The following is a 24,200-nucleotide window of genomic DNA, read 5'->3' as shown; positions in this document are numbered from 1 at the left end:
ATAATTTTAAAATGAAATTGGGCAATACCTCTATGCACCTGCATGCAGTAAGTGTAATAAATATCCAATTTAGCTATTACAATTACTAAGACATTCACTTTAGGACAGTCACAGAATGATGCCTGTAGAACACATATTTACCCACTGTATTCACATTCACGGGTTGGAGTACAGTGAATCAAGTTCAGGCCACAGAAGTCATTTCCCTGAACCCATTAACAATGCCAAAATAGGCTATCATAAGCAAATGCCAGAGCTGACTACAAAGAACTACTCAAAATATGTGTTACTTGCCTGTAAGAAGAAAGAGAGAGTATATAAATTTAAATACTGGGTGACTGTTATCCACAAAAGACATATATTTTTTCCATCTCTCCATTGAGAAGGCCAAGAAATAATAACCAAACCAATAGCAATCAGCCTCCCTAACACCCAGAATAAGCTCTTTTTTCCCCACTGCGCACAGAACTTTCAGTTTCAAAACCAAAACAAGTTTAAGCAAACCAGGACAGTTGTTCACCCTACATTTGCTCGCTGGGGTCACAGCTGGGTCTGGGTGTGGCTGTGCTGCTCAGCGCTGAGGTAAAATGAGTTCTTGAAAACAACATTTCCCATGAAAAGAAATCACGGCTCTTTTTTGAGAAAATGGCTATTTCCAGGTGCGAGCAGAATTATGAATGCTCAAGATGAACCTGAAACACCTTGTTATCTCAGATACAAGAAAACTGTCATAGACTAGGAGAGGCATCTCAAAAGGACTTGGGAGCCAACTTGAAAAGGCTCCCACCGGCCAAAGATGGAATTATAGAAGCTTCAAAAGATCACAGCGACAACTGATTGAAACCCATCAAATATGTTCAAATTCAGGAGCTCATAATATTTTATAAAACACACAACTAATAGGTCACTTCCAGATGATGATGGGGAAGCAACTCATTATCTTGGAGACTGATAATGGGAAGGAATTTAGCATTTATTCTGCTTTTAGATGAACTGGACTGCTGTATAACCAAGTAGTAGATGAGGGGAAAGTGTCTCTCTTTAAAAAGTTTATGAAAAATATGTGACAGGTAAATGCCAATGAAAATGTCACCATTTTTGTCACCCCCAACAAATAACACAACCAGGTGTTGAGCATCAACAGCTACTAATATCACAAAGATGATCAAATAGTGTGTGCTTCCCAATGAAAGGTCCCATCACCACCTATACAGTCCTTTCGTAGGGACTGATTGAGCCTCTGGACCCAGCTGCCAATTTCCAGGACCTACGAAGGACAGATGAGCATGCTGGACTGCATCATCCAAATACAATCAGCAAAGTCCAGACTGTAGGACACGCCACAGGACAAATGCTCCCAGTTCTTCAACAGATAAGTTGTAAGGAAAAGAAAAGAACAGGGAGGAAAACTTTTTTTTTTAGTAGGCAAGAATATAAACTATAATGTCCACAGATGCACATTTAAGTGGTAAATTATAATGACATGCAAAGTCAAGATGGAATTACTTAGGTAGACTAGGAGGGGCTGACATTGGGGATTGAAGAAGGTACAGGATATTCTCTTTATAATCATCCAACGATACATTTATTTTGTGTGATTTTCTGAGTCTGCATTTTTAATCTTTATAATAAGTTTTTTTAAAGTAAAAGTGAAAAATATACCACTGAACACTTTCTATTAATATATTCAAAACATATTTATAAATAGTATGTCTTTTTAAATACTATGACATTGTGCCAAACAACCCTTGAAGGTATTTACTATCTCCATTTTTTAAAAATATTTTATTTATTCATTTTAGAGAGAAGAGAAAGTGAGAGAGAGAGAAGGGGGAGGAGCCGAAATCATCAACTCCCCTATGTGACTCGACCAGGCAAGCCCAGGGTTTCGAACCGACGACCTCAGTGTTCCAGGTCGATGCTTTATCCACTGCGCCACCATAGGTCAGGCCTCCATGTTTCAAACAAGGAATCAGAGGCTTAGAAATCTTAGGCAAGTTGCCCACAGTCACATAATTATTAAGGCAGAGCCAAGACTCAAATTCAGACAACTAGCTGACTCCAAAACCATTCTCTTAATGTGTAAGATTGCCGGTTATTCACCCAGGAAATATTTATTACCTACTAAATCATGCTAAGTGTTAAAGATGCAGAGGGGAGTTTTTGCCTTCATGGAGTTCAAGGCTTAATGAAAAAGGAAGACAGAATCGTCCAAGTGAGTATAAAAGCACCACTGCGGTCAGTACAACGAAGGACAGGTGTCTGGTGCCATGAGAATATATGCAGTCGGGAACCAGAGGAAGCTTCTCTGCAGAGTTATGGGCGGAAGTCTGGGCTAGAGAAACCCACCAGGCAAGGGGCAGCGCTGCTCTCACAGAGGACACAGCAGGCTCTGAGGCCATGGACAGGGCGCTTGGCAATCCGAGGACTGAGGACAAAGTGCGAGGGGAGAAAGTTGTTACGACAGAAAGTTAGGCTGAACAAAGGGGAAGAACAGGAGGCCGCTGATGGGTTTTAATCAAATATGTTGCTGAAGAGGGATCTGATTTGGTTTGCTGTTTTAAAAGAATGAATTGAAGGAGGAGCCAGTAAGGAGGCAGAGAGACCAGCTGAGAGGTCACTACTGCACTCAGCTAAGGGGACAGGACAGTACTGAGACTGAACTAGAGAGATTGAAAGAAGCGGATGAATGCAAGACACTCAAGAGGGAAAAGAACAGGACCTGATGCTGGACAGCATGTGGGGAGCAAGGCGGGGAGATGTCGGGAGGACTCGCGGCTGCTGGCTGTGGGACGTGAGTTTCAGAGGTGCTCGTCACCGACACGGTCTCTCTTCAGTGGGAGAGGGATGGGGACACTGATCACAAGACGGATGGAGACTCCTGCACCTGTTGAGCTTCAGGCACCACTGTGAGCGCCAAGTGGAAATAACAAGCTAAGCAGCTGAATAAATGAGTCCAAGGCCCGAAAAGAGATCTGAGCCTGAGGAATAAATCTCTAATCCTCAGTGTAGAGACGTTACGTGGTTACATGAGGGTTACGTGGTAGGGGGCTCAAGAGCAAGACTGCCTAACAGTGACATAACAAAAAAAAAAAAAGAGATTTCAAGAATGATCTAAATTCAAATCTAGAAAACAAAGCAACTTTCTGAGCTTATCTAGGGGTCAGAACCTCAGATACGTTTTTGTGAAACAGGAATAAAAAAGTTGGAAATAAAATGATGAAATTAACTGCCTCAGGAAAAATACATGGAAATTTCTGGATCGTTTGATATGTTAATTCCATGTCTAACAAGCTGGGGAGCCCGCGTGCAGCCCTCGGGTGTCTATCCACAGGAGCTGCCTGGCACAGGCTGGGCATGGCTGGTGTGCCTGAGCTCCAGGTTAGAGACCAGAGGAAGCTTTGGAGGAAGGAGAGAAAGGATCATTCTTGAAATCTCTTTTTTTTTTTTGTTATGTCACTGTTAGGCAGTCTTGCTCTTGAGCCCCCTACCACGTAACCCTCATGTAACCACGTAACGTCTCTACACTGAGGATTAGAGATTTATTCCTCAGGCTCAGATCTCTTTTCGGGCCTTGGACTCATTTATTCAGCTGCTTAGCTTGTTATTTCCACTTGGCGCTCACAGTGGTGCCTGAAGCTCAACAGGTGCAGGAGTCTCCATCCGTCTTGTGATCAGTGTCCCCATCCCTCTCCCACTGAAGAGAGACCGTGTCGGTGACGAGCACCTCTGAAACTCACGTCCCGGAGCTTGATGTCCGGGGCTGCTCCAAGGAAGGTGGAGAGAGGAACCACAAACAAAGGGGCGGGGGCTGTCCCACCGGAAGGTGCAAACCAGGGCATAAGCTCTTATGACAAGTACAAAATGTTTAAGCGTGCCCAATAAGAGAAACAGGACTGCCCTCCCGGCTGCTATACAGAAAAAAAGCACAAGAATTAAGCGCTCCTGGATATCCCACCTCAGGGGACTGAGACCACAGCAGCCCAACCAGAACTGGCCTTTTTCACATACTGGTGATGGCTTCAGCAGAGAAGGGCCTCAAGTGTTTGCAGGCACCAGAAACGGAAGAACATAAGTGAGCTCAGTCACAACTCACAAGACACCACCTGGGGACTCACAGAAATGGCAGGGTGGGGGTGTTAGGGGCGCTGTCCAACGAGATCCCGCATAAGCAGACGGGTCAACACCTGCAAAATTTTAGTTACTATTATTAATTTAAACTCACTCATGCAGGTGGGAGAGAACTACAGAAATTCAGGTTTGAATTTACCAATGAATATTTGTAAAAAAATTATCTAATTTTCCAAGGTGTATTCTCCACTAAAATTGAAAGCTTATGAAATAGATCCTGGTGGCCTAAAGTTCATGCGTCTTATCCTAAAAATGCACAACTCATTCCATTTTTCCTGGGCCTCAAAGGCGTTTGACTTAGAGTCACCGTATTCACTGCTCTTTACACCCAGCTGGTGGCTGTCCATACAGGAAACCGCAGGATGACTGACACATGTACCAGGGCTGACCAAGGCCTAGACGGACTGACAAGCAGCGGCCAGCCCCAGGGACAGAGAAGACACCTCACACTCCTAACTACGTTCTCCCAAAGCGGCCCCTGAGCTGACAAGCCCACCAAAATATAACCAAACCCACTAGGCTTTGTGGAAAGCTCCACTACGTTTGGAGACTCTCTACCTAAGCACACACCCGAGGACTAAAGCAAGATGTGGAGATGAGTAACTGGCCCAGGCACTGGTCCCAGGGTAGCCAGGAGGGACCCACGGGGGCAGAGCTGCCCAGCTATCCCTCATCACCACCCACCCAACCAACCCTAGTTTGGAAAGTGACCTAACAGTGAAGGGTAAAAACCTAAGTTCCAAGTTTGCGATTTTTTTTGCTTTCAGAAGCAAACCTGCAATTTTTTTTTATACCCAGAAAGTTTGTATGCCATTATTTTAATCCTGACAGCCTTTCACAGATACTATTCATTTTCTGAAGCCTGAGCTCTTAGCCCCAAACTTGCTGAGTCACCTTTTTAGTACAATGGTGTGTGTGGCATTCTGCCTACAAGGACTCACACATTTTAAGGATCTAGGATACTTCCTAGCCTCCAAATGATAAGGTTGCAAAATGAAACCTAACGTATTTTTAAGAAGGCAACATTCAATTAGGAGGATGACATCACAGCATGCACCTAAAACAAAAGCAGGTTAAGATTCAAGAGTGTTAGAAATAAAGGCTCCAAATAGAACATTCCAGTTTGGAGACTTCAATCTTCACCATTGTGAATAAACAGTAGCACCCTTTGGTCTGGGGCTAAAGCTGTTGTTTAAAGACAACGTTAGGACATTCTTGAAAAGATTCTTGAACCTATCTGTGATGACAACTAATGATAATTAACATCAAAGAAAAATCTTACTCATTCTTGAATCACCTCTTGTTCCATCCACCATTAACTCTTACACACCTGCACGGTATTTCTCTTTTACGTTCACCCCAATCACGCTTTTGTCTAACCTTCCTAAAGCCCAGCTCTGATGCTATCACTCTGATGCTTGGAACCTGTCAACAGCTGCCATACCACAGATTAAACTCCACTTCTGCTCGTTTGGCTGAGGACCAGCAGGACCTGGCCAAAGCTCAGTTTCCAATCTTAGTTCCTGTGAGTCATCTCATACACTCAGTGGCAACTCAGATCGCTAACGGTGTTTGAACTGCATCTCTAAACCATTTGCTTGGTTTTGCTTTATTTTTGTACAAATTAGGGAAGTACATATTGCTTCCTTCAGACAGTTTTGCTAACTCAAATACACACTTTCTTCCTTTCTTAGGATACATACGCTGGTTTTGATTAGGTTTTTTTGTGTGTTCTAGGTTTAATCATGTCTCTTCCTACTTCGAGGTAATCACTATTCATATATATAACTCTGTCCTATGTTTACTAATCTTAAATTAAATAGTTAATCATAAAGATGCAGAAAAGAAATAATTCTTCCTTTGTGTGTAATCACTGTTTATATATCAAGAGATTATAGGTATCAAAACGTTTTTAAATATATATTTGCATTTGCTATATAAGCATAATATATATCTGGAAGAATAAACAGTGCCTACTATTGATAGTGGCCGTGTGTGGAGGGGTGGTGAACACACAGTGCAGTACACAGAGATGTACTATAGGATTGAGCCCCTGAGACCTACACACTTATGTTAACCAGTACCACCCCGATAAAATCAATCAATCAATGAATCAGTTTTAAAAATAGTGGCTGTATGTAGGAGAGATTTTTTCCACTGTGTATCTTTTTATATAGTACATGCTTTGATTTCTTTTTAATTTAGAAATGAAATTTAATGGGGTGACACTGATCAATAAGAGTAGATAGGTTTGCCTGACCAGGTGGTGGCGCAGTGGACAGAGTGTCGGACTGGGATGCAGAAGGACCCAGGTTCGAGACCCCAAGGTTGCCAACTTGAGCACGGGCTCATCTGATTTGAGCAAAGCTCACCAGCTTGGACCCAAGGTCGCTGGCTCGAGCAAGGGGTTACTCGGTCTGCTGTAGCCCCACGATCAAGGCACATATGAGAAAGCAATCAATGAACAACTAAGGTGTCCCAATGAAAAACTGAGGATTGATGCTTCTCATCTCTCTCCGTTCCTCTCTGTCTCTGGAAAAAAAAAAAAAAAGGTAGATAGGTTTTAGGTAAACATTTCTAGAGCATTTGAACCGTTCACATCCCCCAAAGTCAGATCATTTTCTGTCACCATATGTCTCTCTTTACTCCTCTCCCCCTGATAACCACTTCACTTTTGTCTGTTTTATATCCCACCTATGTGTGAAATCGTCTAGTTCTTAGCTTTTTCTGATTTACTCATTTTACTTAGTATGTCCTCAGGGTCCATCCATGTTGTTGTAGATGGCATCTTCTTTATTGTTTTTAAAACCATGTGATTATATAACCTAGGTAAAAAAATTACATTTAGAAAGTATAAATAGCATGAATTTAAAGTAAAACAACCCTTATGCCACAGCAAGTCAGAATCCTGTCATTTAAGGGATTCTCAAAAAGCCATCTTCCTCAAAAATATTTTTCCCACTAGCCACCCTGACTTAAATCCTCTAGTTAAAATGCAAACAGTGAGTGTATTATGCCATTATCCATTATCAAATGATTGAGGATTAGTTTATTACATTAACGTAACAAAAGAAAGTTACAAAGAGGTTGTGTATAGTCTTCCTAATTCCTATTTCTTTTCCCCTTTGAGAACCTAAATTAACTTTGTTTTAGTCAAAGAACTTTTGTATTAGTAAAAGAACTCATTTACGAATTCTAGAAGTCCTACCCAAGCCAACTGGAGCTATGGACTGCTATGTGAATGTTGTTACTGTCTCCAGAAACATCTTCCCTGCCTTCCAGTCTCCTCTATCCGCCCATCTCCTCAGCCTGAGGGCTGGCACAGGGAGTATCTGGGGCATCTCTGAATTCTCCCAACACTAACAACAATGCCATGCGCTTACAGAAAGCAACTATCCAAGCTCTTGGTGACACCTATGGCAAGGCTTTGACCATTCTCTAGGAAATTGTGGTTTTAAATCTCAAATCTAAAAATGTCAATGGAAGGCCTGGCTGGGTAACTCAGTTGACTAGAGCAGAGGTCGGGAACCTTTTTGGCTGAGAGAGCCATGAACGCCACATATTTTAAAATGTAATTCCGTGAGAGCCATACAATGACCCGTGTACATTACATATTATCCAATAAAAATTTGGTGTTGTCCCGGAGGACAGCTGTGATTGGCTCCAGCCACCCGCAACCATGAACATGAGCGGTAGGAAATGAATGGATTGTAATACATGAGAATGTTTTATATTTTTAACGTTATTATTTTTTTCTATTAAAGATTTGTCTGTGAGCCAGATGCAGCCATCAAAAGAGCCACATCTGGCTCGCAAGCCATAGGTTCCCGACCCCTGGACTAGAGCATCATCCCAAAATGCAGAGGTTGTGGGTTTGATCCCTGTTTGGGGCACGTGCACAAACAGATCGATGTCCCTGTCTCTCTCCCTCTCTTCCTTCTCTCTAAAATCAATAAAGTAAACATTACAACAAAATGTCAATGGGATATTTAAATTTGTTCTCATCTCAAACAATAATCCATTCATTCAGACAGAATCCGTCTATCAAGAGCCTACTATGGCACGGCACTCAGCAACTAACTAGACAGAAAAATGATCTGACAAGATCAGAATAAGCAAATATATAACTAAACAACAGCCTTAGACTATGACAGCCTATGAGCAAAGCTGGACTAACAGCTATCCCATGAGGAAAGGCCAGCCCAGAGCATCACAGCTTCCATCCACTGGCCTGCAGCCTACTCCAAGTTTTTTTACAGCGAGGCCCAGACAGCAACTGTCAAGACTTGAGCATCAGCCTTTCTGACCTTACACAAGTTTCCTTAGCACCTGAAAAGAGCCCTAGATAGTATTGCTACCTGAGATAAGAATTATTTTTACTGCTTTCATCAATAGTGATTACCACCCTGCAGACTGGTGCAGCCAGTAGGGAAAGGAGTATAACATAGAGTTTCCTCAAAAAATTAAAAATGGATCTGCCTTATGATCCAAAGATTCCACTTTTGGGGATTTATCCAAAGAAACCCGAAACACTAATTCAAAAGAATATAATATGCAGCCCTATGTTCATCGCAGCATTACTTACAATAGCTTAGCTATGGAAGCAGCCCAAGTGCCCTTCAACAGATGAGCAGATAAAAAAGGCTGTGGTACCTATATTCAATGGAGTATTACTCAGCCACAAAAAGAATGAAATCTTACCATTTGTAACAGCATGGATAGACCTAGAGGGTATTATGATCAGTTAAAAAAGTCAGAGCAAGACAAATACCACGTGATTTTACTGATAGGAGGAATCTAAAGAACAACATAAACAAACAAACAAAAACTGAAACACACTCATACGCAGAGACAGAACTGGTGGCTGACAGGGGGGAGATGTGTTGGGGGCACTGGTGGAAAAGGTGAAGGGATTAAGAAGTACGAATTGGTAGTTACAGAATAGTCACTACAGAACAGTAAAGAGCAGCACAGGAAAGATAGTCAATAATACTCTAAGGATTACATAGGTTGTCAGATGGGTACAAGGTTTATCTCAATGATCACTTAGTAAGTTATATAATGTCCCATCACTGTGTTATGCACCTGCAACTAATATAATAATGTAACCGAAAAATAATTTTAAAAAATAGTGATTCATCACTTCTCGGCCTTTTGGCTAAGATCAAGTGTAGTATCTGTTCTTATCAGTTTAATATCTGATACGTCCTCTATCCAAGGACAATATATTAAGTGGATTTTTGGAGCTGGGAGATGGAATAGGAGCTTGCTCCGTCCACTCCACACATCGACCCGGTATTGCAGTACTTCCAGGAATGGTGCACACACACACAAAAAAAAATAGTGATTCCCACCCATGTAAAATCAAATTCCTTGCACATCGGAGGTGCCCAATAGATGATACCAGATTAATTGGAGGGGGAAAACACTCTATTAGTGACCACAAACAGACATAATTTTCTTCATTCTATTAGCAAATACTTTCTGAGCTCCTACTAGGCGCAAGGGATAACAAAAGTTGTCAATCATGCGTCCTAACCGCATGGAGTTTACAGCCAATGACTACACTGTGGGGCATACAGAAGCATTTGAATATTTCTAGACAGAAAAAACCTTTTCCCTTTTATCAATAGTTAGGCTTCCTACTTTTAACCGTGCATGCATTTTTTTTCCTCTATAGAAGGAATTTAAGAACAAAGGAAGGAAGGAGGAAATGATAGAGAGAAAGAGGGAGAGAAGGAGAGAAGGAAGGAAAGGGTAAGGGGGGGGGGGGGGAAGAATGCAGGAAAGGAGGCAGGGAAGGAAGGGGGAAGGAAAGAGGAAGGGACCAACAAACTGAAGGATAGCGCCCAGTGTCTGACATTTCTAGCTGACAGAATAATCCAAATGTATAAGAATAAATGAGGATTCTTTTCTTCATGCTAAATCAAAATATCTGTAGTAAAGCAGTCACTCTATTTTAAAAAGCATCATCTGATTCAGTACTAGGCAGCCTCCCCCTCCACATATGTTAGAGGACCTGTGGACCAGCTCCTACCCCCACAGAACTGCAGATATTTTATACTACACCACATGCTTATGCTTCCATTCATAAAGAGAACGTTTAAACACATATTATTAGAAACACAGCACAACTAAAGGCACCAGTACTATAAAAAAGGAATTATATGTGAAATATGCATTTCAATTCTAAATAACATGTAACTTAGGAAGTAAATTTCCTCATGTACTGATTGACTTATTTAAGGCTATTTATAAGAATACAAGTTTTAAAGACAGAGAGTAAATCTACTTTCCTTAGATTATACTTCACCTTGGTATTACCTAAAATCTTTAGGTAATACACATGAGAGATTATATATGCTGTTTCAGTTATTGTCACCTTTAAAGTACCATTTTCTCTGATTCCTCTACTAAAGCATCTCTTGGGATTATCCAAGTTTTACCTACCAGAAATGCAAGTGAGCTGGGAGGTTTGGGAGAATGTGTTTTCCAGATTGGTAACCCACAACATGAAGCTTCAGGCCCTAAGAGATGGGCTGCAATACTAGGGCTTTAACCTTGACCTCACCTTCTAAATTTCCTGTCCCCACTAACTAGGCACCATTACCCACTCAACTCTTCACTATTTCTTGTTTCATAGCATTCATCACTATCCAGAAGTATCTCATTTGTTTGTTTATTGTCTGATACAACTAAAATCTCTACAAAGCTGGGTATTCATGTGTCTGGTTGATTAAACCCCAGCTTCCAGAATAATACCTGGCTTGTACAGAATACTCGATAAATACATACTGAATTATAACTTCTTATAATACTCCAAACACTTGCAATGCCATTTAGAATGAATCAGTGATCCACAAACCTACTAGTAAAATCTTGGAATCCTTATTTTTTTTTTATCACTGAAGAGAAAAGCAAAAGGAAAAATACACCTGCTCACCAACTCTTGCTAAATTAGACATGAAAAAAAAATAAACAGCTAAGTCAAGGTTTTAAGAAAAATTAATATTACTAATTTTTAAGACTACTCATGTAAACAGAAGTTACTCTTCCTTAATATATTGAACTATTGATCAACTCACAGAGTGAGCATGCCTACTGCCGCCCCTTCAGCCATTACTTCGGCGCTGCACTCAGAGGAAAAGGTAATTTTAGTGAAGGGCAGTGATGAGTTTTAAAAAGAGTAAGCAGGTCAAGTCACAATCCAGGGGGTCATGGTGCCTCAAACAAATATTCTTATGAAGTTGAGTCACTACTCCAAACTGCTTTGGCAACTTAATTTTAATGACAGCGTCATTAAGTCGAGCAGCGTCAGACTACGAGAGGATCTATTTCATTTAAGGGTATCAGCCGGAAGCTCGGAGGCAGAGAAAGAAGGGGCTTGCCACTAAGAGAAAAGTCATTGAAAACGCTGCTATTATTCCCTCAGCACCGCCCTGCTGGCCCCCACCTCCCCTACGGCAGCTTTCCTTCTGTTGCACACGCCCGAGATTTCGGGCACCCCCCTCCCTAAATCACAGAAACTAAACGGGACCACGTTACTTCCCAACATGGTGGGGACAGGACGTCGTGGTATCAGGCGCACAGGGGCTTGGTGTGAGGGGCTGGGGGAGGGACCCGGACCAAGTTAGTCTCTCCGAGCCCGGTTCCCTCCTCCGTGGAAGGTCCTGAAGTTCCCTCGCAGAGGGAACGGTTACACACCCAGCTCGGACCGGCCCTGGGGCAGCGCCCGCGAGCCGGGGGCGCCGCGCGCGGCTCCCTCCACTCTCCAGCGGCGGAGCGGCGCTGGGGCCGGGGCCGGGGCCGATTCCTCGGCCGGCACGGAGGACCGAGGACAGCCGTGCAGCGCGACGCCGCCTAACTCCGGGCGTCAAGGCCGGCCGCCTGGAGCCCCGAGGGATGCTCGCTTCCAGCGCCGAGGTGGGGGGCCCGGCCGGGGAGGAGCGACCCCGCCGCGACCACTGGGTCGCCGAGAGCCGGCGGCGGGCACCGGAGCGGGGAGGGCCGGGCCGGGCCGGGCGCGCGAGGAGGCGAGGCCGGTACTTACCCCCGGCCGGAGGCGGGCAGCCGGCCGTCCCCAGGCGGCGGCGAAGTCGGGCGGCGGGGCTCTCGGGCTCCGGCAGACGACGGCGAGCAGGGTCCCCAGCAGGAAAGCGGCCGCGGCGCAGCCCAGGGCCAGGCTGAGCCGGAGCAGGAGCGCGCCCAGCCCCGCGCCCCCCGCCCCCTGCCAGCAGCCGGGCCCCAGGGAGGACAGGGCCACGGCGGCGAGCGCGGCCACGGCCACCGGCGCCCGCCAGCTGCCGCCGCCGGGGCGCCTGGGCGCCGCCGCGTGCTCCCGGGGCTCCGGCCGCCGCTCGCCCGGAGCGCCCGGGGCCGACGCGGGGCCGCGGCCGGCGCCGCTGCTGTCGGTGGCCTCGGGCTGCATGCTGCTGCCTGTGCCGCTAGGGACAGGCACATCTCCCGGCCCGCGGGCCCCCGGCGCTGCCCCGGCCCGTGGCCTCCGCGCCGCGCCTCCCGCCCTCGCCGCTCCCGCCGCCGCTCCGGAGGCACAGGGAGTCCGCGTTCATGCCCCCGCCGGCGGCCCGCCGAGGGAACGGCTCCGACAGACGCCGCCAAGCTCCTCCCGGCGACCTCTCAGCGCCGCCACCCGACGCCGGGCCCGCAGCTGCCCCGCCGGGCGCGCCCAGGTAGCCAGGCGGTGTTGTGACTCAAGCGGCCGAAGCCCGAGGCTGGGAGGGGGCGGGGGCGGCCCTGGAGTGCGAGTCAGGCGGCGGGCGGAGAGCGGCCGCGGCCCGCTGAGTGACAACTGGGAGGAGCCCGCCCCCGGCGGCAGGGGGCGGGGCCTGACGCACCGCTGCCCCCACCGGGGAGGGGGCGCGACCAATGGCTGTGGAAACCGCTTTATCCTGGGCCTCACGGTGCCCCCGGGACACCGTCTGTTGATGGAAAATTTTGCTGCAGGTGTCAGAAGCATTTGTAATTCTCTAGCTCAGGTGATCCCTTAATCCTCGCTCTCCGCTCACCCTGAAAAGTAATCTCCTCGCATGCTTACAGCCCCCCAAATTTCTGCTTTGTTTTCACCTGCTACTTAAAGAGGCAACCATTCATAATCCTCACTTTTAACAGTTTCCCCTAACAACCTTCCCTTTCCCATCTGGCCGCCTCAGAGAAGGACTCAGACAAACGTGGAGGAGTAAATGAAGCCTGCAATTCTTAGCTGTGCAAAGGCCCCAAGAAGTCGGCCTGGTGCCAGGCAGGGTTACCAGCTGCTACCATCACTTTGGCTCCAAGTCCCTACATTTGCGTTACCAATGATTCAATACAAATGCTACTGCCCACGCAAGTAAAAATGGGCCAACTAATTTTTAGAGTACATATTTTCTACCATGGCCCCAGCGTTAATATGCAGACAATGCTTGGTGAGATGTCAATATGGTAAAGAAATACAAGTAATTCCTAGTAAGACCAATAAAGCAGCTGATGTATTGCTAATGGATAAATAAAGGATTTCTAAAGAGATTAATGATTATTTTAAAGGAAGGTGATAGACTAGAGAGGACAAATGCAGAATGGAAAAGGGAAGGGGAGGAGAGGTAAAGAGATGAGGGGAGCAGGGAGAAATAAAGAAGTATACGGGAAACACTTGTAAGCAAAAGCCAGAACTGCTTACCGCAGTCATAAAAAATTTCAAGTTTAAAGGCGCTATAATTTTCCAATAAATTGAATTATATCCTACTTCCCAGTAAGCATAGTTAAGAAAAGTAAGCATTAAAATGTTTAAATAATGTGACTCTACTGTGCTCTACCAAGGAATCATCTGTCATGTCAACAAAGAAAATATACAACATTCATATGAGTAAACAATTTAGTGGATATTTATTCTTTTTTAATTTTCCATTGATTTGAGAGAGATGGGAAGGAAGGAAAGGAGGAATGGGGGGGGGAGGCATCAACTCATTGTTCTCCTTAGTTGTTACATTTAGTTGTGCACTCATCAGTTGCTTCTTGTCTGTGCTCTGACCGGGGATGGAACCCATGACCTCGGCACACCTGGATAACACTGAGACACATAGCCAGGACCATTAGTAGATATTTATTGTTTTAAAACAAAATATTGTCCAAGAGGTTATTATTCAGAAAAAGAAATACTGGTGTCTAAAACATAACCAGCCCACCCATGTATTCATGTCTTCATTATCAGTTTCCCTGAAATAGCACAGATTCAAGCGGTAGACAAAGTAAAAGGTATAAAAAACTAACTGCAAAAAAAATAGAAAAAATAAAAACAAAAGATAAGAAAAAAATTTTAAATAGAAAAAGAAAAAATTTCTCCAACTAACATTTAGCTCTAACAAAATAGCATATAATTTTATATATCTATATAAAATGTATTTACATGTGTCATTTAAAAATATTTTTGTTTTAAATAATTAATATTCATGTGACACTTCCTATAGCTTGTAAGTCAAAGACAAGAAGATAATGAATGCCTTATGCCAGATATGACTTTGCCATCCCTAGATATCAAAAGAATTTACTACCTTCCTATTCCTTGCCTTCACCCCTTTTAAAAAAACAAACAAACAAACAAACAAACACTGTAGCTGATTTCCAAGCGTTCTTTTTGCCTCTAAAATAGTTAACATTCATCTCACTGGTGTTCCTCAAAGTGAACCCCACTAATCCAAGTTATTTCAAGGAAAGCTTGTTATTACCAACAATAACATCTATATTTTTTAATCATTTACATGCCAACGACTGTGTGCTAAAAGCTTTATGTACATTTTCTAATTTAAACCCATAGCTGACAAGAATAGTAGCTAATTGACTACTTATTGTGTGCCAGACACTATTCTAAGTACTAGACATCTTCATCTAATATTCACAACAACCCTGGTAATGTTATCTTCATCTACACATGAGCAGACTGAAGCAAAGAAGGTAAAATAACTTGCTCTACATTACAGAGGTAATAAATATCATGGTCTGGCTTTAGAACTTGTGCATTTATCCATTATGCCATGGTGCTTTCTAAAAACTGTCATTTACTCATCCTGTATTACAGGGAGAAAAAACAGGGTTTTTAATCTATGAGTTTAAGACCTGTATTGCATGCTTTCAAGTACTTAGTTGTGTTGCCTGGTGAGTATAGCTGGTACCTTAGCCAGGCCTCTGACAAGTGCTAAGGGATTATAACTTGAAGCAGTAAGGGAAAATCTGGTCTGACTTTTACTAAGAGCCCTGGTCTGCAACTCTTTAAGACCATGATCTTTCCAACACAACAGTACATTGTTCCCCGAAATAATGCAGATCTGAAGAAATGTACACTCATGGTCAAGAAACTTCCTTAAGGCACATGCCATTTTGCTACTAAGTCAGCACTGACACTTCAAACATCCCCTAAATAGTATTGGCGTCTACCCTGTGCAAGGTTTGAGGAACACACACATCAGGGAAGATAAGGGAGGATAAGGGAGTACAAGGGAGTGACAAGATCAGGAGATACTGTGGGAGAAGTCAGGTGTTCAATTAGAATCCAGGTGTTCCTTCCCAGAAGTTAGTGCGAGTCCTACCCGCTCTAAGGGTTGAAAAGCAAATTAGGGATGCCTTATTCATATTCCTTAAAGCCAGCACATTTTGATGGAATTGAATGTTCCATAGGCTATCTTCATTACTCTCTTACATAAAATGAGAATAGTATCTGCCTTAACTCATTGGGCTATTATAAGGACAGATTAAGTGGGGGGAAAAAAAGACATTAAAAATATTAGGCAGCGTAAACAAGTAGACAACATCTGACCTTTGTCAAAATATGACACATCTTCCCCTTCACTAGTATATTTTTCCTTAAACTCCCTGACCCACTTTGGAAGTAGCCACAGTATTAGAGAGAAAACCATAGTACTTGCCCTTGACCGCTTTGAGGAAATTTTTGAATAAAGATGTTAACATAAAGAGGGACAAATATATACATGATGACGGAAAATGATTTGTCTTTGGGTGATGGGCACACAATAGAGTCAACAGCTCAAAGGCTATAGAGATATTCACCTGAGACCTATCTGCTCTTATTGATCAACGTCACCCCATTAAATTTAATTACAAAAAAAATGTTAACATGAGTCAAAAGACCTAAGTATCATTCTAGTTTCTTCTACTGATTCACTGTAAGACCCTACCAGGTCACTTAGCCCCTCTCTCTACATATTTCTTGTAACTTTCAAGCAGAATATGGTTTACAAAAAAAATATGTGTGGCCAAACTTCAAAAATAAATCATAAAATACTTTAAAAACAAATAGTAGATGGCCAAAGGAAACATACCCCAGCATTTCTAAGAGGAAGATGAATCTGAAAAATTTTTTGAACATACATATATAGGTCTACCAGAAAGTTTTGCCCGTTTCTATCATAACAAGTTTCGACATGTAAGCATATGTTTATTTGGCGCATGTGTGCCTCTCTATTTTTATCACTTAATGTATACATACTGACGTAGCAAATTAACTAAAACAAAGTTGATTCATGTTAGTCTTATGTGTGAAGCTATAGTGTACCCATGGCTACTGATAAAGTTCATTTACGCCACTGTAATTTTTACGAACTTCAACAAGGAAGAAATGCTACAGAAGCATGTAGAAATTTATTGAAAGTGTTTGGTGAAGGTACAGTTTCTGATAGGACGTGCAGAAGATGGTTCGAAAAATTTGAAACAGGTGATTTCGACCTTTCTGATGAGCCACGTTCTGGGCGACCATCTTTGATCGATGATGATGTTGTTAAGACCATGTTGGAGCAAGATCCTTTTCTGACAACATCGGAGATTGCAGAAAGGCTTAATTCAGCTCAGCAAACCATTTCAGACCATTTCGGACCATATTTGGAAGATAGGATTGGTGTGGAAATATTCAAGATGGGTGCCAGATGAATTAAGTCAGAAGAATTTGGATGATCGAGTCATCATATGCACATCTCTGCTTGCTCGGAACAAAATCGAGCCCTTCTTGAACCGGATGATAACTGGGGATGAAAGGTGGATTACCTATGAAAACATCGTAAGGAGAAGGGCATATTGTGAACCCGGAAAACCTAGCCCTTCCACCTCTAAACCAAATTTGACTCTGAATAAGAGAATGTTGTGTATATGGTGGGATATTCGAGGACCAATACATTATGATCTTTTAAAACCGAACGAAAAGCACAATTTGGAGAAGTATTGTCAGCAACTGGATAATTTAAAGACAGCAGTCCAAGAAAAGAGGTCGGCAGTGTTCAATAGGAAGAACATCATACTGCATCATGATAATGCCAGGCCACATGCTGCTTTGGGGACTCGTCAAAAAATTGCAGAACTAGGCTGAGAAATTCTGTCGCATCCACCATATTCCCCGGACTTAGCACCCTCCGACTATAACTTGTTTTTGTCCTTACAAAATTTTTTGAAGGGCAAAAAATTCAAAAATGAAGAAGATATCAAACAAGCACTGGTTCAATTTTTCGCATCAAAAGATAAAACAGCCTGACCTGCGGTGGCGCAGTGGATAAAGCGTCGACCTGGAAATGCTGAGGTCGCCGGTTCAAAACCCTGGGCTTGTCTGGTCAAGGCACATATGGGAGTTGATGCTTCCAGCTCCTCCCCCCTTCTCTCTCTCTGTCTCTCTCTCTCCTCTCTCTTCCTCTCTGTCTCTCTCCTCTCTAAAAAAAAAAAAAAAAAGAGTAATAAAAAAAAAAGATAAAACATTTTTCAAAAATGGGATATACAAATTGCCCTCACGCTGGCAAGAAATCATTAATAATAATGGCAATTATATTATTTAATAAAGTTTATTGACGGTAAGAAAAAGTTGTATTTTGTTTTATTCCAAAAATGGACAGAACTTTCCAGTAGACCGTATATAAATTATGCTGCATATTAATATATTAGTATTCCATATTAATACAGGCATATCTCATTTTATTGCAGTTTGCTTTATTGTACTTCAAATATTGCAATTTTTACAAGTTGAAGGTTTGAGCCAGCTTTTGTCCAGCAAGTCTATCAGTGCCATTTTCCAACAGTATTTGCTCACTATGTGTGACTTTTATAATCCCTGCAATATTTCAAACGTTTTCATCATCATTTTTTATGGTGCTCTGTGATCTTTGATATTACTACTGTAATGTTTAGGGCTGCCACAGACCACACCCAGGGAAGACAGCAAACTTAATCGGTCAATGTGCTCTGACTGCTCCACAGACTGACTGTCTTCCTCGCAGGCCTCCCTATTTCTTCAAGCATAACAATATTGACATCAGGCCAGCTGATGCCCCTATAATGTCCTCTAAGTGTTCAAGCAAAAGGAAGAGTCGCAGGTTTAAATCAAAAGCTAGAAATGATTGAGTGTAGTGAGGAAGATATGTGAAAGCTGAGACAAGCCAAAAGCTGGGCCCCTTGTGCCAGCTGTCCAGCTTGTGAATGCAAAGGGAAAGTTCTTGAAAGAAATGAAAAGTGCGACTCCAGTGAACACGTGAATGATAAGAAAGTAAAACAGACCTACTGCCGATATGGAGAAAGTTTTAGTGATCTAGATAGGAGAGCAAACCAGCCCCAACATTCCCTTAAGCTAGAGCCCAATCACAGCAAGGCCTTGAGTCTCTTTCATTCTGTGAAAGCTGAAAGGGACAAGGAAGCTGCAGAAGGAAAGTCTGAAGCTAGCAGAGGTTAGTTCAAGAGGGTTAAGGGAAGAAGCCATCTCCATAAGAAAAGTGCAAAGTGAAGCAGCACAGACTTGGAGGCTGCAGCACCGTGTCTAGAGCTAGATCATAGCTGAAGGTGGCTATCCTGCACAACAGATTTTCAATGTATCAATAGATGAAAAGGAGGCTTTCTATGAAAGAAGATGACATCAAGAATTTTTATAGCTAGAGAGAAGGCAATGCCTGGCTTCAAAGGACAGGCTAACTCTCTTCTTAGGGGCTAGTGCAACTAGTGATTAAGTTGAAACCAATTATCATTTACCACTTCAACAATCCTAAGGCCATTAAGAATCACGCGGCAGGCTGCCTAACCAGTAGTGGCAGAGTGGGTAGAGCATTGTCCTGGGACACTGAGGTCCCAGGTTCAAAACCCTGTGGCTGCTGGCTTACGAGCAGGCTCACTGGGCTTGAGCATGAGATCCTGAACATGATCCCATGGTCACTGGCTTGGGCCCAAAGGTCGCTGGCTTGAGCAAGCGGTCACTGGCTCTGCTGGAGCCTCCTGGCTAAGGAATGTTTGAGAAGCAATCAATGAACTAGAAAGTGCCATAGCTACGAGTTGATGATTCTCATCTCTCTCCCTTCCTCTCTCTTAAAAAAAAATCATTTTAAATCCACTCTGCCTATGCTCTATAAATTGAACAAAGCCAGGATAGACAGCACATCTATTTATATTATTTACTATTTTAAGCCTGCTGTAAAGACTGATCAAAATTTTTTTTAAATATTACTGCTGATTGACAATGCACCTGCTTAACTACCCAAGAGCTCTGATGAAGATGTGCAATAAAATTAAAGTTGTTGTTATGTCTGCTAACACAACATCTGTTCTGTGGCCCATGGATCAAGGAATCATCCTGACTTTCAAGTCCAACTATTTAAGAAACAGGGTTTGGCCCTGGCCGGTTGGCTCAGCAGTAGAGCGTTGGCCCGGTGGAAGTCCCAGGTTCGATTTCCGGCCAGGGTACACAGGAGAAGCATCAGTCTGCTTCTCTACCCTTCCCCCTCTCCTTCCTCTCTGTCTCTCTCTTCCCCTCCAGCAGCCAAAGCTCCCTGGGAGCAAAGTTGGCCCCAGGTGCTGAGGATGGCTCCGTGGCCTCCGCCTCAGGCACTAGAATAGCTCCTGCCACAAGGGAGCCACGCCCCAGATGGGCAGAGCACCGCCCCCTGGTGGGCATGCCAGGTGGATCCCGGTGGGGCACACGGGGGTGTCTGTCTGACTGCCTCCCTGCTTCTAACTCCAGAAAAATACAGAAAAAAAAAAAAGAAAGAAAACACAGTTCATAAGGTTATAGCTGCCATAAACAGTGATTCCGCTGATGGATCTGGGCAAAGTAAGTAAAAACCTTCTGGAAAGGATTCATCATTCTAGATTCCATTCGGAACATTTGTGATTCTTGGGAAAAGGTCAAAATATCAACCACTGCGCCACCGCAGGTCAAACATTAACAGGAGTTTGGAAGAACTGGATTCCACCCGTCATGGGTGACTTTGCAGAGTTCAGGCTTCTGTGAAGGAAGTAACTACAGTTGTGGTGGAAGCGGAAGTGGAGCCTGTGATGTGAATGAATCGCTGCAATCTCATGGCAGAACCCAAACAGATGAGGAGTGGCTTCTTATGATCAAAGAGTACACTGCTCACAAAAAGTAGGGGATATTTTATCGCTTCATATTCTTTTTAAACTATCCCTTAATTTGAGCAGTCTAGTTTCTTGAGATGGAATCCACTCCTGGTTATAATACTGTGAAGACTGTTGAAATGACATCAAAGGACTTACAATATTACATAAACTTAGTTGATAAAGCAGCAAACTTCATTGTGTTGTGTTTTTTTTTTTGCATTTTTCTGAAGCTGGAAACAGGGAGAGACAGTCAGACAGACTCCCGCATGCCCCCGACCGGGATCCGCCCGGCACGCCCACCATGGGGCGATGCTCTGCCCATCCTGGGCGTCGCCATGTTGCGACCAGAGCCACTCTAGCGCCTGAGGCAGAGGCCACAGAGCCATCCCCAGCGCCCGGGCCATCTTTGCTCCAATGGAGCCTTGGCTGCGGGAGGGGAAGAGAGAGACAGAGAGGAAGGTGCGGCGGAGGGGTGGAGAAGCAAATGGGCGCTTCTCCTGTGTGCCCTGGCCGGGAATCGAACCGGGGTCCTCCGCACGCTAGGCCGACGCTCTACCGCTGAGCCAACCGGCCAGGGCGTTCATTGTTTAAGTCTTTTCCAAAGACACCCCATCCTTCAACAACTATCAATACAACCAGTCAACATCCAACAGTATCAAGGCAAGACCTTCCACCAGCAAAAAGATTACAACTCACACAAAGGTCAGGTGACACTTTGGATTTTTTTAGCAATTAATTATTTCTTACTTAAGACACATACATTGTTGTTGTTGTTGTTTTTAATAAAGTTTTATTAATGTTAATGGGATGACATTAATAATTCAGGGTACATATATTCAAAGAAAACATGTCTAGGTTATCTTCTCATTAAATTATGTTGCATACCCCTCGCCCAGAGTCAGATTGTCCTCTGTCACCCTCTATCTAGTTTTCTCTGTGCCCCTCCCCCTCCCCCTAAATCTCTCCCTCCCTCCCTCCTGCGTCCTCCCTCCCCCCACCCCTGGTAACCACCACACTCTTGTCCATGTCTCTTAGTCTTGTTTTTATGTTCCACCAATGTATGGAATCATGTAGTTCTTGTTTTTTTCTGATTTACTTATTTCACTCCGTATAACGTTATCAAGATCCCACCATTTTGCTATAAATGATCTAATGTCATCATTTCTTATGGCTGAGTAGTATTCCATAGTGTATATGTGCCACATCTTCTTTATCCAATCTTCTATTGAAGGGCTTTTTGGTTGTTTCCATGTCTTGGCCACTGTGAACAGTGCTGCTATGAACATGGGGCTACATGTGTTTTTACGTATCAATGATTCTGAGGTTTTGGGGTATATACCCAGTAGAGGGATTGCTGGGTCATAAGGTAGTTCTATTTGCAGTTTTTTGAGGAACCACCATACTTTCCTCCATAGTGGTTTTACTACTTTACGTTCCCACCAACAGTGTGTGAGGGTTCCTTTTTCTCCACAGCCTCTCCAACATTTGTTATTACCCGTCTTCTTGATAATAGCTAATCTAACAGGGGTGAGGTGGTATCTCATTGTAGTCTTGATCTGCATTTCTCTAATAACTAATGAAGCTGAGCATCTTTTCATATATCTGTTGGCCATTTGTATTTCTTCCTGGGAGAAGTGTCTGTTCATGTCCTCTTCCCATTTTTTTATTGGATTGTTTGTTTGTTTGTTGTTGAGTTTTATGAGTTCTTTGTAAATTTTGGATATTAAGCCCTTATCTGAGCTGTCGTTTGAAAATATCAGTTCCCATTTAGTTGGCTGTCTGTTTATTTTGATATCAGTTTCTCTTGCTGAGCAAAAACTTTTAATTCTGATGTAGTCCCATTCATTTATCTTTGCCTTCATTTCTCTTGCCATTGGAGTCAAGTTCATAAAATGTTCTTTAAAACCCAGATCCATGAGTTTAGTACCTATGTCTTCTTCTATGTACTTTATTGTTTCAGATCTTATATTTAGGTCTTTGATCCATTTTGAATTAATTTTAGTACACGGGGACAGGCTGTAGTCGAGTTTCATTCTTTTGCATGTGGCTTTCCAGTTTTCCCAACACCATTTGTTGAAGAGGCTTTCTTTTCTCCATTTTGTGTTGTTGGCCCCTTTATCAAAGATTATTTGACCATATATATGTGATTTTATTTCTGGGCTTTCTATTCTGTTCCATTGGTCTGAGTGTCTATTTTTCTGCTAATACCATGCAGTTTTGATTATTGTGGCCCTATAATATAGTTTAAAGTCAGGTATTGTAATGCCCCCAGCTTCATTCTTTTTCCTTAGGATTGCTTTGGCTATTCGGGGTTTTTTATAGTTCCACATAAATCTGATGATTTTTTGTTCCATTTCTTTAAAAAATGTCATAGGAATTTTGATGGGAATTGCATTAAATTTATATATTACTTTGGGTAATATGGCCATTTTAATTATATTTATTCTTCCTATCCAAGAACAAGGAATATTTTTCCATCTCATTGTGTCTTTTTCTATTTCTCTTAGCAATGCCTTGTAGTTTTCTTTATATAGGTTTGTTGTTGTTTTTTAAAAAAGATTTTATTTATTGATTTTAGAGAAAGGAGAAAGATGTAGGGGGGAAGGAGGTGAGGAGAGGGAAGCATCAACTCGTGGCTTCTCGTCTGTGTCTTGACCTGGCAAGTCTAGGGTTTCGAAGTAGCAACCTCAGAGCTCTAGGTTGACGCTTTAACAACTGCGCCACCACAGGTCAGGCTATACATTGTTTTTTCAGACATGCTTTTGGACACATACTAGATTACAGTAGAGCGTAAACATGTTATATGTACTGGGAAACCAAAAAATTCACGAGTCACTTTATTGTAATATTTGCTTTATATTGATGGTCTGGAACCAAACCAGCAATATCTCCGAATTATGCCCGTAAGTAAAAATAGTGATATTTGAAAACTTTCAGGCAGAAATGTCTTTGTGGCCTGACCTGTGGTGGCGCAGTGGATAAAGCGTTGACCTGGAAATGCTGAGGTCGCCGGTTCGAAACCCTGGGCTTGCCTGGTCAAGGCACATATGGGAGTTGATGCTTCCTGCTCCTCCCCCCTTCTCTCTCTCTCTCTTCTTTCTAAAATGAATTAAAAAAAATAAAAAAAGGCCCTGGCCGGTTGGCTCAGTGGTAGAGCATCGGCCTGGCTTGCAGAGGTCCTGGGTTCAATTCCCGGCCAGGGCACACAGGAGAAGCGCCCATCTGCTTCTCCACCCTTCCCCTTCTCCTTCCTCTCTGTCTCTCTCTTCCCCTCCCGCAGCCGAGGCTCCATTGGAGCAAAGATGGCCCGGCCGCTGGGGATGGCTCCTTGGCCTCTGCCCCAGGCGCTAGAGTGGCTCTGGTCGCGGCAGAGCGACGCCCTGGAGGGGCAGAGCGTCGCCCCCGGTGGGCGTGCAGGGTGGATCCCGGTAGGGCGCATGCGGGAGTCTGTCTGTCTCTCCCCATTTCTAGCTTCAGAAAAATACAAAAAAAACAAAACAAAACAAAACAGAAATGTCTTTGTATTAATGTTCCAAGAGAAAGAGTATTATAAAGGAAAGTACTATAAATTAGTACCAAAATAAAGGGTAGATCACAAAAAGAATAATTTCAATTTAAGTTTTGACCTGAAATTTAGGAAAACGTGTTATATAAATTATCTATTGTTGCATAATAAACTACCACCAAATAACAATTACTTTATTTGCTTA

General features: G+C 43.3%; 1 protein-coding gene and 1 non-coding gene across 2 annotated transcripts in view; one reads left to right on the top strand and one right to left on the bottom strand.

Annotated features, from left to right (window-relative positions):
- The window catches only part of SNX25 (sorting nexin 25), a 98,781-nt gene extending 85,871 nt beyond the window's left edge, over window positions 1-12,910 (bottom strand). Inside the window, exon 1 of the mRNA XM_066235142.1 lies at window positions 12,182-12,910. Within this exon, the coding sequence (XP_066091239.1) occupies window positions 12,182-12,559 (378 nt within the window). The 5' untranslated portion in view covers window positions 12,560-12,910. The remainder of the gene's footprint in view (window positions 1-12,181) is intronic.
- On the top strand, window positions 9,270-9,460 carry LOC136309656 (U2 spliceosomal RNA). The gene has a single exon (XR_010726344.1). It is a non-coding gene; the product is annotated as a U2 spliceosomal RNA (small nuclear RNA).
- Window positions 12,911-24,200: the final 11,290 nt, after the last annotated feature.

Source organism: Saccopteryx bilineata, chromosome 6 (assembly GCF_036850765.1).
Source record: "Saccopteryx bilineata isolate mSacBil1 chromosome 6, mSacBil1_pri_phased_curated, whole genome shotgun sequence".
In the NCBI taxonomy this organism is placed as follows: Eukaryota; Metazoa; Chordata; class Mammalia; order Chiroptera; family Emballonuridae; genus Saccopteryx; species Saccopteryx bilineata.
Note: the sequence above shows the minus strand (reverse complement) of the source record. Positions and strands in the feature narration are given on the sequence as shown.